This window comes from Pelobates fuscus, chromosome 1, assembly GCF_036172605.1.
Source record: "Pelobates fuscus isolate aPelFus1 chromosome 1, aPelFus1.pri, whole genome shotgun sequence".
Classification (NCBI taxonomy): Eukaryota; Metazoa; Chordata; class Amphibia; order Anura; family Pelobatidae; genus Pelobates; species Pelobates fuscus.
Window position 1 is genome coordinate 409,329,183 of NC_086317.1, and position 18,649 is coordinate 409,347,831.

Sequence of the window (18,649 nt, forward strand, 5' to 3'; positions counted from 1 at the left end):
GTCCCCCCCCCCTTTCCATAGTATTCTCCACCCCCTCCCATAGTATTCTCCACCCCCTCCCATAGTGTTCCCCCCCTTTCCATAGTATTCTCCACCCCCTCCCATAGTGTTCCCCCCTCATCCCATAGTGTTCCCCCCTTTCCATAGTATTCTTCCACCCCCTCCCATAGTGTTCCTCCCCTCATCCCATAGTGTTCCCCCCTTTCCATAGTATTCTCCCCCCCATAGTATTCTCCACCCCCTCCCATAGTGTTCCCCCCCTCATCCCATAGTGTTCCCCCCTCATCTCATAGTGTTCCCCCCCTTTCCATAGTATTCTTCCCCCCTCCCATAGTATTCGCCACCCCCTCCCATAGTGCCCCCCCCCCCCCCCATAGTGTCCCCTAGTGCACTTTCCCTCTTGTCCCATATTTACTTACCTGTCTTGAAGCGTGGGCCGGCTTCACAGCGCGCACCGTGGTGCTGAAACTTCAATTTCAGGTTCCGGTTTCCGGCGGGACTGAAAGGAAGTGTGCACACAATAGTTTGCACACTTCCTTTCAGTCCCGCCGGAAACCGGAAGCTGAAATTGAAGTTCCAGTACCGCGGTGCTCATTGAACACCGGCCCACGCTTCAAGACAGGTAAGCAAATATGGTATATCGGCATATAACACGCACCCATCATTTCCCCCCTATTTTCAGGGAGAAAAAGTGCGTGTTATACGCCGATAGATACGGTATTTGTAGTGGTTATGGTGCGTAGAAGTGTTCCTTTAAAAGTTTGCGGTGACATTAAAGACTACTGTCGCTGATATCTCTAGTAAAAATAAAATAAAAACTGTGATTAGTAAACATGCCTTTATATTCTAGGAGTAGCAACAAGTAATCTGAAATACTTCATCACCTAAACAAAAGGTTAGCAAGATTTGTTCAAAAGCCCTTATTCTATCTACCCACTCAAACGTAGCATTGAGGCACAAAAAGAATCACGTAAAAGCTATTTTTGAAACACATCACGGAAATTAGACTGAGAAAAAAAAACAAAAGAAAAAAAATCTAGAATATTGAGAAAAGGTACACTTAGGTTTACAATGCATGTGACAGACCACAACCAGCTCAAAAATGAAACACAGAAGAAAAAAAAAATTACATAGCAGCAAGTTAGAGGTTGGGTTGTTCCAGTTCACAAAGGCAAACACAGCGAGAGATTAGAAGAACAGAAGACAGAGATCGCTGGTAACATCCTTTTGGGCGCCGATGAACAAACCGCACAAAGGTAAATAAAACAAATATACACAAAATTAATACAATGTTTACATTGTTAATTGTATTAATATGGCCCTTATTGGACCTAGTTTGACAGACTATATACTTTAATTCATTTTTATACCTCAACGTTACTGAAAGGTATTTAACCCCTTAAGGACCAAACTTCTGGAATAAAATGGAATCATGACGTGTCACACATGTCATGTGTCCTTAAGGGGTTAAACGTGCCGCAGTGCTGCCAGAGGCTCTGAGCGATATACTTTACAGGGCCCCCGCTTTAGGGTTTAACCCTACATTCCTTTTTCTATCTTAGTGAGGTTTTGCTGTATGAGTCTTTACAGATGTTCAACTAAGTAGAATCTAAAATAATCACATTTATTCAGGGATATATTTATTCAATGTGTTCTAGTGAGCTGACACCTGATTTTTACAAACAAGGTAAAAATAGAGATGTTTCAAAAATATCTCCCACTCAACTAAGTTGACCTAAATTTTTCATCATTGGCAAAGAACTCACATGGCTTATTGTTATTGTGAATGCTTTACATCATCTCCAGTAAACTTATGCACATTTTCATACAAAAAAATAAATAAATAACAGAAATGTACTCTAGTTTTAACTGGATAGAATAATTAATTATATCAAAGCAGTTAGATAGCTAGTGGTTTACGTTCCAACTATAGAATCTTAGGTACCAACCAAAACTGAAGGTGAAACTCCCAGCAGAATCAACTCACAGTTTCATCTTTCTAAGGGCATGTTTTGTGGCCCCTTCCAATCGTTGCTTTTTAAAACTCTGACTTTTGTATGTTACATTATTACATAATTTCCAATTACAAAACTGAGAGGATCAGCAGAAGAGGTTATTGGAAAATCTGCAATTGGTGGTATTTGTTCTCTATTGTAAATGGTACCATTGGGAGTGAAATAAGATCTTCAGGGGGTTCAGGGATAAAAATGAAACAGTTTTAAAATCAGACCAGGTGGTTTTCAGGAGCACACTCAGGACTGAAGCACTGGCTGCTTCCTAGCAATGCCTATGGTTGCCAGATGCCTTACTTTTGTATAGTATTATATCTAATATTTCATCCATAAACTGTAAAATTCAGTTTAGAGGCCAATTAATACATTTAATTACAATTCCTACAAATCTTAAACCTAAGAATCTTTGTAGGACTGAGTTAGATTGATCTCCCTTTTAGTGGCAGGCAATGTGAACAATCAGTTGTCCGGGGCTTAATAAACATATGGAGCTTCTTCTATGCACCACCACTGAAAGATATAGAAAACCCTTTCTGAGTCCTGACCCAGGGGTTACGGACCGCTGTTGCAATGGCTCAGTAGTTGTCATGGAGACAGTAAGATGTGTTTTTATTGTGTGAGACAAATAATATTACACCAGTAAATTTCAAACTAATATTAGTGCAGTCATGTGCATCTTTATAAACTGTCTAATAAATACATAGCAAAGGAAAGAGGAATGTCCCTTTGATGGAGACTATGAAAAAGATAAAAAATTAAAAATAATAAAATCTATAATAAATTGCATGGAGGGCCATATTTTCAATGGTTGCCATTTTTTTCTATGTATTATCATTTAGCCACTTGGTGATTAGTAGAAAAGCATGAAAAATCCAGATGAGCCCAAAAAGAATTTTTGATTTTCTCTAAACGTGTCTTATATGTATTTAAATCTCGGAGTTCTGCATATCGGTAAACGACTGGAGGCAGTCATGGACAAATTATGGAGCAATGTGTTAATACGTTGTTAGTGTTAGTTATATACTGCAATTTATATGTTTATATGTTTCCCCCCTCTAATTATATTGTAAAGCACTACGGAATCTGTTGGCGCTATATAAATGTCAATAACAATAATAATAATAATAAAAGTGCACTTTGCCTGCACTCTTAATAGCTTCTCTCCACCATAACCGCTGAGTTACGGAGAAAAAACATTGCTTTTGATTTTTTCTAAGCAATCAGAGGAATCTAAAAACGTATACAATGTATTTGTCCATTGGAATTGAAATAAGAAAAAGCACACATCAAGTACTTTTCTGTAGGCAAAAGTATATTTTCCCAAACAGTGGTAAGACATAAAGTTACCCAGAATCTCTTGGGGTGGAGAAACCTGGTGAACAAAACCATACCCTGAAACCAACATGCTTGTGCTTACTGCTAGACCAAGCACAGAATCTGATATGTATGAACAAGAATACAATGAGTAACTGAATTGGCATATTCCTTCTATGTGTAAACAGGCAATAATATTTGAATACATGGAAATTCCTTAGTATTCCAGAAGTAGGGAATGAACAATTGTGGTCTGCTAAGTGACAGTGCCCTGCTTTGTGGGTTTGTGTGCCCCTTTCCCACTCTGTTTACATACTTTGTTCCCCAAAGGAGAAATCCAGGGCACACGAGCAAAGGTAAGCATTTATTGGAGGGGACCCAAAATTCCTTATATTAATCTAATGCCAAACATATGTTTCATTGTCCCAATGCACATGATATGTAGTTTTAATGAAGTTATTCTTTGTGTGCAACATCCATTTGCATAAATATAAATGTGTCCTTTTTATAGCACTCTGCTTATTTTATTGTCAAAACAAAAACACAGACACAGATCTTTATAGATTCCATTATGCTTACGGGTGAAAGTGTGCCATGATAAAGAAAGTTGTTGAGCTTCTTTAGTATGAAGTATTAACCCTTTCCAGTGTCAGATGGAAGAGCAATGCCGTCCTAACCTCTCTTTAACTCAAACGATTAACATATTCTGAGCTTGCATAGGAAAATGTTTGATGTATTTTTTTTTCTTCGTCATATGGCGATCCCAGCAAATCATCCACTCTAATTTAGATGCTTGGAAATAAGCAGTGCTTATGAATAAAATATATTAATTATGTTATTTGCTAAACTGTTGAGATCTAACCAGAAATTTAAAATTTTAGATCAATACAGCTGTGCAAGAAACTCTGACTTAGAGAATTTCTTTTTTTTTTTTTTGGTCTTTTGGCCTAAAAAGACCATTAGATGGAGAATTAACAACAATTCTCGGTTTAGTGAATAACCTTGAATATCCCTTTTTAATCAAATTGTTCAATGCAGATTGAGAACAAAACCACTCACAAAATGCATTGATATACAGTAAATATGCATTGATATACATAAAGTTCTGAACATTTTTGTATTTTATTGTATATTTTTGTATATTTTGTGTATGATTGACAAACTATACTGAGGAAATCCCAAAAGGAGAAGATGTGAACTTCAGGCCTTCCATAATAATGAGTATGTGGATAATATTGCTCATCAGCTTGACACAAGTCATTTGTGTTACTTTTACCTGCTTTACAATGCTGAAGACAATACATTTAGGCCACATTCAAGTTGCAGCCCCATGTGTTAAATGATTTGGTTCTTCATCATTAGTGAGCATGTTGCCAAATAAGGGTCTAGTAACAAAATATCCTCCGAGTACTGTCTTATCTAACAGAAGCTCATTGCAAAAGTGAGTTTAGAACCTTTAAACCTAAATCGACTCTTAACCTTTCATGGCAAGGGTTAGGCAAATCACGTTGACTTGTCATCGTCTGTAATAAAGTTTTAATAGGTTGATCATAGAGTCTAAAAGACATATACATACCAGGGCACAATTTGAAGGAAAAATGTCATCATTCATTTATTGTTACTACTACTAATGAACATAAAAAATATACATATACCCTGGTGGTGTGTTATGTTATAATTAATGCAGATGCATTAACAACTATCCTCAGGGAATCACTATATTTTTGTGGGCTTGGGGCAAGCAATTTCTTGAGAATTTTCTGTTTGTTTTTATATTTTTTATATAGTATTTTCCCACCCAATCAGAATAATAAAATTACTGTAATTCTGAAAGGAAAGGAACGCTCCTGTCCAGCCTCATTTATGAGATGTTGGTAAGCATCCTAGGTTAAAATTATTAATATTATTATATTAATTTCCATTGTGATCCCCTACTTTCAGTCCAGTGCATAATTTCTGTGTTAGCACCACATTCCAGAATTCCCCCAGAGTTACTTTTCATCCATCATAATTTATATGGGCATACTTTTTGCTTAACATATTCAGGAAGTGTTCTCCAGAGTAGAGAATAGAGAAATTCCTTTTGCTAGTGTGCTGATATTTCAAATGATTGAAATATATAAATCCTCTGTACCCCTCGTAATATCAGTTTATGGGAATATAATATCAGTTTATGGGAATATAATATCAGTTTATGGGAATATAATATCAGTTTATGGGAATATTAAGATCTGGTTTTATGAATGTTGCAAAATATTGTGTCAAAAAAAAGAAAGAAAAATTGGCTATAGTTTCCCTATATTACCTAGTGCAGTGGTTTTCAAACAGATTGCCGTACCATATTCCTTAGCACTAAAGTGTGCCATGGACACTTTGATTTCCGGACTGCGATAGGTTAAATAGCATCCTTAAAATGAGATTTCAATAGGTGTTAGTATTAAAATTAGGATTTCCATCTGTCAATCAATTCAAACTAATAAGTCAACTTAGGTAAGACTACGGGTAGCTCTTTAGGAAGGTTTCAAGTTAATGTGACATTTATAAGCAAGCGAAGAAGGTTAAAAAAAAAACCATGTGCCCTCGGAACTTTTTCCCTCATTAAAGATTGCCTTGGTCCAAAACCAGTTAGGAACCAGGAACTCTAAGAGAGTGTTTATAACTTAAGTAAATACTAACTTCTCAAGCTCTCTTTGGATTGAAAGCCCCACTAACTGGAAAAAAAAAACACATCCAGTTGAACTTTCTATCATCTTTGTAATAAAGTACCTTGGAAATTGGAATGTATTGGAATAGGAAACTTAATGAATGGGTATTATTTCAAGGAAATCAAAGTTAATTTAAAATCATAGGCCAAAATAGTTATACTAAATGTCTGGCACCTTCCTGGAAAATAATATGTCATTAAACATATGTATTGCTTATGTGCAAACCACCTTAAATAAAGATTCATACTGGTATAAAGGACGAATTCAGCATTTTAAAGAGGAACTTCAATGCTTGCATTGCAGGGTTAAGACAACCTCTAGTGGGTTGACTGCATGAAACAACGTTGGACATCCTCACACTTTGCATGAGGACATTCAGCGTCCAAATCCCTATAGGAATACATCGATTCAATGCTTTCCTACGGAGAAAGTCTAATGCAGGCACGGTATTTGCCACGCATGCATATTAGGTTCCCCCCATTTTTGTGACAATATGAGACGAGGAGACCAACACAGCATTGAGGGACCTCGGTAGGTGTAAAAAGGGCTTCCCACCCTTTATCTGTCAGCTAAATTATTAATGGTTTTTAATACAGTGCTGGATTTTTTCTATTTTTTTTTTTTTTTGTCAATCTGTTTTTTTATTGAAGGCATATGAGATAGGGTACAGAAGAGAAAACAGGGAAAATGTTTGCATGGGTTACAGCTTTGGGTATATACAACAGAAACGAGTCACATTTCCAGATTAGTAATGCCTCTTTTTTTTTTTTTATAAGAGAAAAAGTATGAGTGTGAACATATGCAAAACCGTAGCAAATAAGGGTTAGCCAAAATGACATAGCCTATGTCCAAGTTAGTTAGGTACACAAAATGTTACAATGCTTGATTAGTTAAGCCAGTGTGATTGCAATATGTGTGCCTGATGTACCGTGTGTCTAGACAGCCAGAACATGAAACCGGTCGTTAGAACGGTATTAGGTTAAACTAATATTACTCAAACATCGCTACATGCATATAATGGTGTCTGTGCGGTCAGATTAGCATATTTTGCTTATAAATGAAAAGAGTAAAGTAGTTAACATACAGCGCTAAGCCATGTTAGGTAATGATTAACTCAGCAGAACCTAGTAGTGCATTAGTTAGCATTCGTGGGTCATATAGGGTGCCCAAATTCGCACCAACAGGCTAACGGAGCATTAAGTGGATGTTTTACCTACATGTGAGCGTTACAATGTGTGCCGGACAAATTAAATGCTGAACTATGAGAGTCAGAAGTATAAAATAGGTGTCGATTTTCATGAGGTACAGTGTACCCAGCAGCGTAATATGGTAGAGCATTAGTCTAACTTTCCAGCTCAGTCTAATAACTTAAATGCAGTGAGCACATATATGTGAGGTCTATTGTGCAGTGTTGCCGGGTGAGTGTGCTCCCTTGGAAGGGATGGATTTTATAAATGTGGGGAAAAAATATCGATGAGGTTTGTATAATATTAGCATATTTTGCAAGTGCAGAGTCTGGCACTCTATCAAGTTTATACTACAACTTCCATCACTCTCAGACAGCCACAATCTGTGGCATATCATTACAATATTTAGGTGTCAAATTGCACACGTTCAGTCGTGTATTGGTTTTCTGCATGTATACGGGGTTTATGTAACTCCCTAATGGGCAATTTTTGGTCAATGTTCCTTGGCTGGTTTAGTCGGGGTCATCTCTACATTGGGTATTTCCTGTCACCTTTTACCTAACAAGAACGCATAGAGGAAGCTGTGGGAGTCCTGTGGCATGAAGCCATCCCTGTAATGTTCACTCAATCTGCCATACCATGTTTCGCTGGTGTAGTGTGGTATTGCAGATACATGGCAGAGTGCTGGTACTGGCCTCTACTGAGCTGTGAGGTGTGAAGAAGAAACATATCTGTTCTTCCATCACAGGTCTAGCTGGAAGAAGTAAACTCTCTGCTGTAGGTTTGTAAAGGGAAATAGGAAGTTTCACAGGGTTAAGAGGGAAATGGGAAGAGACATATAGAGTTAGGATGGGCTTGCGGAGAGATGGATGATGAGAATGGGCAGAGTCCAAGGGTTAAGAAACACATAAAAAGAAACAGGTTGGGGGCGTGGCCACGACCGGGATGCAAACGGACGCATAAGAACAGAGCTCCGCTCCACTAACGGCAAATCAGCCTGAATCCAACCAGGTAGCGACGGCTACAGCACCTCTAAGGGCACTTACCGACTGCCTGCACCCTCGAGCACCCATGGCGAGCAAATCCGCTCGTAAATCTAAGGGCAAAACGCCCTCACTGCAGATCGCGGCCTTTTCCCCGCCAAACAAGCGCTTCCAAGATGGCGCCGGAAGCGAGCGTTCTCCTTACTCGGAATCAGAGCGCAGTGAGTCTGGACGGAGTGATATCACCTCAATATCGCGGACCACTGCCCTACAAGCTGAGGAAACCAATATCCCTAAGCTGCTAGAAGACCTAAAAGCCACCATCAGGTCAGACTTTCAGAAATTAGCAGCAGACATAAGAAAGGATGTTCAAGCTATAGGGGAAAGAACAGCTCACTTAGAAGATAAGACAGAGGAGATCATAGAGGCTCACAATAATCTGGCTGATGCCTATGATACATTCTCTGCAAAATTGCAAGTGCTCGATACCAAAATCACAGATATGGAAGACAGAACCCGCAGGAATAACATCCGCCTGCGCGGTATTCCAGAGGAGGTCAGGGCCCAGGATTTAAAGCCGTACTTGACACAGCTATTTCAAACCCTGCTGCCAGAGGCTTCCCATCAAGAACTGGAGCTAGACAGGGCTCACAGACTCATGAAACCACGAAATATACCCGCGGCGGTACCCAGGGACGCTATAGTCCGGGTCCACTTCTTCGCCACCAAGGAGAGGCTGATGCAAGCGGCCAGAGAACCAGCGCGTCTGACAGGGAAATATACAGGCCTTCAACTTTTTGCAGACCTATCACCGGCTACGCTAGCAAAAAGGAGATCCTTTGGTACCATCACTAAAGCACTGAGAGAGGTGCAAATTCCTTATAAATGGGGTTTTCCCACCCGTCTCATCATTCACAAGAACGGAGCAGACAAGATCGTTGCATCGCCGGAGGAAGGAAGAAGACTATTGACTCAGTGGAATATCCCCTTCCAAGCAGAGGTACCAGTGATCAGAGATCCGGAGCCGGCGGCTACCAGAATCGCAGGGGATTGGCAGAAAGTAGCATCCGCTAAGTGAACCATCATTTTAGAACTGTCAAACGACGAGTTCGAGCTATGCAGGGAACCACGGAGAGGGTGTAGTATTATTTACTGACAATCTGATATTCTTGTCTGTTTTGGTTTGTTTTTTTCTATTGTAGCAGTGCAAAAAAAAAAAAAAAAAACAAAAAAAAAAAAAAAGGAAAGGGAAAAGAAAAGAAAAAGGGAGGAAAAAACAAAAAAGAGAAAATGTTATAACAAAACTGTAAAAAAAAAAAAAAAAAAGTATTAGAGAGAAAAAAAAAAAAAAAAAAAAAAAAGAGGAAAAAAGGAAAAGAAAGAGACGGAAGTGCCTATACAATCACGAGACTGTTGCTACTCACCAGAAGGCCGTAATAAGCGGAACTTCGTGCGAAGGCTTTAGTACGCACGCCTTTGTTACTCTCCTACCCACGTCCCCACTAGGCTCACTAGAGAGCCAATGCGGTGTGGTACGACCACACTGTCAAAATGTTTGTCCCTGATCAACATGCAGATGTCTCGGATGAGGCTATCTGGAGTGGGGGGACACCTGTATATAGTTAATTTTTGGTTTATTGCTTTTTATTTCTGTTTACTTCTATTATCACTCCTTTTTTCAGTGGGAACAATGTATATTTATGGCTGGTATGACCTGTATGCTTATATGTCTAATGAGGGTGATGTAAGATTATGGCAATGTGGGAAAAGAATGATGATCTACCCTGTAAGGGGGCCATTGGGCCCTAAGGTCAGCTCTTAAAACCCCTCCTCACGATGGTGCTTACCATTTTCTCACTTAACACAAAAGGGCTAAACTCTCCACACAAGCGACGCCTGGCACTACAGGAAGCAAAAAGGGCACGAGCCCACATAGCTTTTTACCAGGAAACACATTTTAAATGGGGTCACAGACCTAAATTCAATTCTCAACAATTCCCGATTGACTTCCACTCCTGTTATGCTAAAAAAAAAGGGGGAGTCTCCATCCTTGTTAGCAAAGATGTTGCCTTTACACTGGTGGCAAAACACACAGACAAACATGGCAGATATCTGATAATTCAATGCACAATTAACAACGCACATTTCACACTAGTGAACATTTATGGACCACACACTGACCAACCGGCCTTTCTAGACACGCTTTTCCAAAAAATTGAGGAAAAGAAGCTGGGGGAGGTGATCATAGGTGGGGACACCAATTTTATTCTGGATGACCACTTAGACACCAGGTCCTTAGGGACGGCAGTTCACACCACCGCGACATATAGAGCCCCCACAACGAGGAAACTGAATCAAATCCTCTTAACTCATGGATATATCGACCCGTGGAGGGTGACGCATCCGTTGGAACGGGACTACTCGTTTCATTCGCTTGCACACAACTCCTACTCACGGATCGACCGATTTTTATTACACAATTCAATGATATTAAGGGTACAGGAGACGGGAGTGGGTTTGATTTCTTGGTCAGACCATGCGCCGGTAACGCTCACATTAGGAGAACAATTTCCTAGCAGGGGTAGAGGTTCCTGGCGCATGAATGAACACCTACTCACAAATCCACAAATCCTAGCAAATATCCGAGAGGAGTTGAACCTGTACTTCCATACGAACCAACTGCCGGCCACGAAGCCAGACCTACTCTGGTTGGCCCACAAAGCCTACATCAGAGGGGTTTTAATTAAACATGCCAGCTATGCTAAAGCCAAACGGCTGCAAAATTACTTGTCACTTACTAAACAATTGACGGAATTGTCCGCACTATACAAAGTAGACCCATCCCCCAACCGTGCGAAGGAACTTAAACACATACAACGCCAACTAGAAGAATTAGAACTGGCCAAAACAAACTTCATACTGCGAAGGTTTAAACAGCGCTTCTTTGAGCAAGGGAATAGAGCGGGAGCCCTCACAACTGAAAAAAAAAGCACTAGCCACTAAGATTGCATACATACACACAGCGCAAGGAGACAAAATATTAAACCCAGATACAATTGTACAGGAATTCGCCAGATATTACGGCTCACTGTACAATCTAAAAGAGGACCCTTCGACCCATGTCCCCACTCTAGATGAAATCAATACGTTCCTAGATAAGTCCCACCTGCCCAGATTACAGGAAGAAGACACGCAGACACTCATAACGCCTATTACGCTAGAGGAGTTACAGACTCACATAAGAGACCTACCTGCGGCAAAAAGTCCTGGCCCAGATGGTCTCCCGGCCATATATTATAAGACGTTCCTGGACCAACTAAGTCCCTCACTACTAGCCTTATTGAATGACAGCTTCCAAAAAGGCACCCTTCCTAAGGAAATGCTCTTAGCCCACATAGCTACGTTACCGAAGCCGGGTAAAAAACCGACTGCTTGCCCGAATTTCCGGCCAATATCACTCCTTAACATAGATACAAAACTATATGCTAAAATCATAGCAAGTAGACTTAGCTCAATCATACCCAAACTCATACATTACAATCAATCAGGCTTCACCAAAGGGAGACAGGGGTCGGACAATTCCAGACATATCCTGAATGTGATACATCACATCGGGGAGACGTCTAGTGAGGGCCTTCTCTTAGCGCTGGACGCGGAGAAGGCCTTCGACAGGCTAAATTGGTTATACATGAAGGAGGTGATGAGACGATTCGGACTCCCCCCTCCGCTTATCACTGCCATAATGGCACTATACACAAACCCTACAGCGAGTGTTTCTAATGCGGGCTTTGTCTCCTCCCCCTTTGCCATCACTAATGGGACTAGGCAGGGATGCCCCCTGTCCCCCCTCTTGTTTATTCTGTGTCTGGAGCCTCTAGCTCAAATCATTAGAGATTCACAAAACATTACCGGCATATCAATTGGGGACCAAACACACAAACTTTCGCTCTTCGCGGATGACATCATACTTACACTTTCCTGCCCAGAGAGATCCCTTCCCGAACTGATAGACTTGTTACGCACCTTTGGACAAGTGTCCTATTATAAGCTCAATGCGGGCAAAACGCAGGCACTGCCTATTAATATACCAAAAAACAAACGGGAGATCCTGGCCAAGCTCTTCCAATTTGATTGGAGAGAGGACTATGTAACCTACCTAGGAGTGAAAATAACCAAATCCATTAACACTTTGATGCAGTACAACCATGTCCCAATGTTGGCAGCCCTACGACAGGAGTTAGGGGGGTGGAGAGATGTCCGAATCTCATGGCTAGGCCGCATAAATGCACTTAAAATGATGTCGCTGCCTAAGTTGCTGTATATTTTTAGGATGCTCCCCATAAAAATTCCGAAAAGCTATTGTGCGAAAGCACAAAAAATATTTATGGATTTTATTTGGTTCAGAGGTAGAGCCCGAGTGGCAAGAGAGGTGTTACAGAGACCATTCAGGGAAGGGGGTATGGGGGTGCCTCAGATATGGGAATATAGCAGAGCGGCTTTACTAGCCCAAGCAATCAATCTCCACGCACCAATTGGCCTGTTAAGCTGGGTGGACATGGAACGAAAACAAATGGTGGGAGACGCTTTATTAGCACATATGTGGACACCCCCCAACCTGAGAACCTCACAACCTCATTTATACTCGACCACAAGGGCATCGTTAGATGTGTGGTCCACTTTTCATAAAAAACAATCACAGCCTAAATTTCACAAAATGGCGCCTTTGGCTGCCCTAAAGGCCATATCTCCATGGCTTTCAATTCGACAATGGGAAAGTAAGGGGATCACGAATATATCACAACTACTCCTAGGGGGAGAGCTCCTCCCATTCCCAACCTTACAAGAAACATATCAACTGCCAACGAAATTTACATTCGCATACTTGCAACTTAAAGGGGTGATACTAGAACATGTTGATTATAGGAGAAAAGATACCAACCCCATGGATAGTGATACACAGCTACTGCTAGATTCATGCTGGACTGCACCGATGAAGCCCAAACTCCTTTCTCGTTGCTATAGAGCCCTTGCCGTCCCGGGGTCCGGAAAACCCATGACACTAGAGTCGCAATGGGAGAAAGAATCTGGTAAAATAGTCTCCCAGGAAAGGTGGATAAAACGACTAAATGCACTAAGGGGTGTTACCAGGTGCTATACACTAATAGAGGCTCATCGAAAGCTTGTTTACCGCTGGTACCTTACCCCTGACAGACTAAGCCGGATGTATGGAGGAGCGTCGGCAACATGTTGGCGATGCGGCCTAGAGAGGGGCACCATGACCCACGTATGGTGGAACTGTCGTGCAGTTCAACCGTTGTGGAAAGTGGTGGCGGAGCTGGTGGAAACACTACTGCTCGAGCTACCTACAGAACCTGAAATATATCTCTGGCTGGAGTTCCCCCCTTGGGTGACCTTTCATCAGAGAGCCTTAGTATCACATATAGCTCTTGCGGCCAGGGCACTTATAGCACTTAATTGGAAATCCAGCACCTGCCCGACAAAACAGGCATTAGTAGATAAAATAAACCTTCACTATGCATACGAACGTATGGCAATCCTTTCTGTGGGTGCTAACTGTACAACATCCAGGATATGGGAACCCTGGGAAGCTCTCTTCCCCTCAAAACTGGGGGGCAGCAACCCTAACAACAGGAGTATTTCGAGTAACTCTCCTCACATGACACGTTCTTACCAGCTAAGTCCACAATAACCTACTACTCACTGATTACCTGATATTCTACTGTGTATTCTTGTTCGTTTTTTTTTTTTTTTTTTTTTTTTTTTTTTTCTTTTTGTTCCTTTTGTTTATCTCTGTTTTAGATGTTTAACTCACACAAGGTAACGGACAAACTAACTCGTTAGCTTATCAAAGAAACACTGTTACCATTAAGGTATCCACTACATGTGTGCATGCAACGCTTCAGACTCCCCCTCCGGCCAGCTCCGGTACGAAGTAGGCGGCTAACGCTATTGAGTTAAAATATGTCACCTAATAACCTCTACGGGGGCACCTCACACAGAACGTACCTGTAAACATAGGTAGCTGAATCCGATTCCGAGAGATGGGGGTGGAGGGAAGGGGGAAATAAGAAAAATGGAGACTATTGTAATTTGAATGTTTATATAAATAATAGAATGGTTATGTCTCCATTAAGGCGTATGTTTTTGATATGACACAATGTGGATGTATGTATTGTAATGAAATCAATAAACTTCAATTATAAAAAAAAAAAAAAAAGAAACAGGTTTAGGTTTAGCATGGCTAGAGACACATGGAGGGGAACAGGGAAAGACACAAAGCATAGAAAGTGACTCAAGGGTAGGGGTACATGGGACAGAACACAGGTGATAGTTGTGCATGGGCAGAGACAAATCGCTAATGGAGTATGGGGGAAACACATGGGTTAATGGGTAGAGACACCAGGATTTTGGCGATGTAAGGGAGGTGTAGACAGACTGGAGTGGGGTGGGGAGAGTTATAAGTGTTTATGTGCATGAATACTTCTTACATAATATGACATGGATGATCTAGAAGCATAGCTGGCAGAGAAATGTAAGGCTATTTTGGCCTTAAATTTAAAATTCACTTTCAATTCGTGATCATTCTCAATTCATTGAAAACCCCTGCAACTTCCGAGAGCATCCCCTTTTCCTAGCTGACCTGGCTCCCCCAAAAGGGGGAGAGTGACGCGGTCTTACAGTGGTAGGATTCTTCCCCCTTAAAGAACCTGCCTGATTGATTAAACATACATTGGAGTCTCAATGGTGGGCCATTATTCAATATGTTAGTGATTTGGCTTTGATTTTGTCATCCGTTTGCACCAAAGCCAACTTTTCTTTTCCTTCTTTTGTATGGATGAGTTCTGTAACAATTCTTTATTTTTGTTTTGGCTTTAGGGCAGTTATCTAGATTAGCAACCGTGTGAACATGGTTGTAAGCTCAGATAGGTGAGCCACTCTAGGAACAGACCTGACTTCTGTTAGCATGAGGTGCTCTAGAAGGCATTCCAATACTTAACAAAATTATTTCTCTTTTTGTTTTAGACTGCAGGGGCATTGAATCAGTATAAATGGGCTCCATATTTGCTGTGGAATGTGCTCAATTGTTCCTATGGTTTCCATGGTGATTGTCCAACTTTTAGAACCCATTTTCAGAACCCAACACTCAGTGTATAGGCAGAGCATGGGACCCAATACACTGTTACACAGTAATCTAAGTTCACATTTTATGCAGTTATTTAGACATTTCAAACAGCAATGTTTTGGAGCTGATGGTCCATTAGACCATATGTTAATCTTGCCTTGGAGAGAATATGTGAGCCCTTTAAGCAGATCCACGCAATAGATCTTGATTCAAATTATTATGCTCCATTCCAGTACCAATATTATGCAAAGTCTGAGCAGAATGCACACAGGTAGTACAAACCATGCCCTGCTATACAAACATACACTAGGTTCAATCCAACACCGTCTTCATTCATATTACCAGCCATCACTGTACTGTCGCCTTGTGGACGTCATCTCCCTAGTTACATTCTGTTACTGTTAAATCATTGTGCAACTCTGCAGGTTTCAAAACTCCATTCTTAACATTATATTTAAGGGTTGCATTTCACTGGTAAGAGTCTTTTCATTATTAGTATTAGCTTTTTTAAGCTGATCTAGTCTTGCCAATCAGATAATATGTCTATTTACGGAAGTCAGCAAAAGGCCACAAGTGAAGCACAGATAAGCGCTGTTTTTCTGGTGTACATTTTATTAAGGGTTACTCAATAACAGCAAGCAGGAAACAGGCTTGAGAGCTTGTTTGGGTTAAGGAGTAGAGGAAATGCCAGACTAGCACTGGCATGGGTTGGAATCCTTTGAACTGTGTTAGCACAAATCTTTTTAAAATATGAATGTGATATTCACAGTTAAACAATTAACTCCATATTAAAGATAGATTTCCATTGTCATATATACTGATGAAGGTATCTGCCTCCTAAATTGATGGAGCCAACCTCTTCTACAAATGTGTTGTAAGCCTTGAGAAAGGCAGTATCAGGATTGCTTAGGTTATGTCTAATTTTCATTTCAATCTATATGTAGAACATTGATAGAACATAATGATAATATTTACAAGAATTATATAAATTGACATATCCTTAATGCAGTTTGCTTTTTTGGTACAAGATGTGCAGTGAGATCATGCAGCTTGTATCTCCTTACTGGTGAGACTGGCCTTTAGATACCTGAATAGTGATGTCCCGAACGGTTCGCTGGCGAATAGTCCCCGCCCCCTATTCGTCATCATTGAGTAAACTTTGACCCTGTACCTCACAGTCAGCAGACACATTCCAGCCAATCAGCAGCAGACCCTCCCTCCCAGACCCACCCACCTTCTAGACAGCATACAATTTAGATTAATTCTGAAGCTGCATTCTTTTTTTTTATTATTCTTTTTTTTTGTGTGTTTGTGTTTATTATACATTATCCCCCATAGCCAGTAACCTGTGTTTATTATACATTATCCTCCATAGCCAGTAACCTGTGTTTATTATACATTATCCCTCCCATAGCCAGTAACCTGTGCTTATTATACATTATCCTCCCATAGCCAGTAACCTGTGTTTATTATACATTATCCCCCACAACCAGTAACCTGTGTTTATTATACATTATCCCCCCCATAGCCAGTAACCTGTGTTTATTATACATTATCCCTCCATAGCCAGTAACCTGTGTTTATTATACATTATCCCCCATAGCCAGTAACCTCTGTTTATTATACATTATCCCCCCACAACCAGTAACCTGTGTTTATTATACATTATCCCCCCACAACCAGTAACCTGTGTTTATTATACATTATCCCCCCATAGCCAGTAACCTGTGTTTATTATACATTATCCCCCATAGCCAGTAACCTGTGTTTATTATACATTATCCCCCCACAACCAGTAACCTGTGTTTATTATACATTATCCCCCCACAACCAGTAACCTGTGTTTATTATACATTATCCTCCCATAGCCAGTAACCTGTGTTTATTATACATTATCCCCCCATAGCCAGTAACCTGTGCTTATTATACATTATCTCCCCCATAGCCAGTAACCTATGTTATACATTATCCCCCCACAACCAGTAACCTGTGTTTATTATACATTATCCCCCACAACCAGTAACCTGTGTTTATTATACATTATCCTCCCCATAGCCAGTAACCTGTGTTTATTATACATTATCCCCCCCATAGCCAGTAACCTGTGTTTATTATACATTATCCCTCCATAGCCAGTAACCTGTGTTTATTATACATTATCCCCCCATAGCCAGTAACCTGTGTTTATTATACATTATCCCCCCATAGCCAGTAACCTGTGTTTATTATACATTATCCCTCCATAGCCAGTAACCTGTGTATACATTATCCCCCCTATAGCCAGTAACCTGTGTTTACATTACCCCCCCATAGCCAGTAACCTGTGTTTATTATACATTATCCCCCCATAGCCAGTAACCTGTGTTTATTATACATTACCCCCCATAGCCAGGAACCTGTGTTTATTATACATTATCCCTCCATAGCCAGTAACCTGTGTGTATTATACATTATCCCCCCCCCCCCCCATAGCCAGTAACCTGTGTTTACATTACCCCCCCATAGCCAGTAACCTGTGTTTATTATACATTATCCCCCCCATAGCCAGTAACTTGTGTTTATTATACATTTTCCCTCCCATAGCCAGTAACCTTTGTTTATTACACATTATCCCCCCCATAGCCAGTAACCTGTGTTTATTATACATTATCCCCCCCATAGCCAGTAACCTGTGTTTATTATACATTATCCCCCATAGCCAGTAACCTATGTTTATTATACATTATCCTCCCATAGCCAGTAACCTGTGTTTATTATACATTATCCCTCCCATAGCCAGTAACCTGTGTTTATTATACATTATCCCCCCCATAGCCAGTAACCTGTGTTTATTATACATTATCCTCCCCATAGCCAGTAACCTGTGCTTATTATACATTATCCTCCCATAGCCAGTAACCTTTGTTTATTATACATTATCCCTCCCATAGCCAGTAACCTGTGTTTATTATACATTATCCCCCCATAGCCAGTAACCTGTGTTTATTATACATTATCCCCCATAGTAATTTATCGTTGGACCTAGGCAGCATGATGCCTTAGGCCGGCCCAGAGAGTGAGTGAGTGAATAATATAATATATATGTTCAGAAACATATTAGTAATATATGTAAATCGGGTTCATGCAAAGAGGGTGAAAAGGTATTAAAGAAAAACACACTTATTGCATCAAATTTACAAAGCCAAACTTTTAAAAGCTTTCCTCATTTCTTTCTCGGGATGAGGAATATATTGGTTGTAGACTGAGGATTTCCATCTGCCCAATCATTTAATAATATGCACTGGAGTGTCAGTGTTGAAGGAGA

At 40.5% G+C, this 18,649-nt stretch overlaps 1 protein-coding gene across 6 annotated transcripts in view; it reads left to right on the forward strand.

Annotated features, from left to right (window-relative positions):
• HDAC7 (histone deacetylase 7) overlaps positions 1–18,649 on the forward strand; it is a 288,082-nt gene that overhangs the window by 118,141 nt on the left and 151,292 nt on the right. For 2 of the 6 annotated variants that reach the window (XM_063428224.1, XM_063428236.1), the window contains exon 1: positions 1,213–1,256. The exons of 3 other annotated variants lie outside the window; for them this stretch is intronic. In XM_063428224.1, coding sequence (XP_063284294.1) covers positions 1,238–1,256 — 19 coding nt within the window. In that variant the 5' untranslated portion in view covers positions 1,213–1,237. Of the gene's footprint in view, positions 1–1,212; positions 1,257–18,649 lie in introns of those variants that run through there. One more of the 6 variants, XM_063428231.1, reaches the window with a different exon arrangement.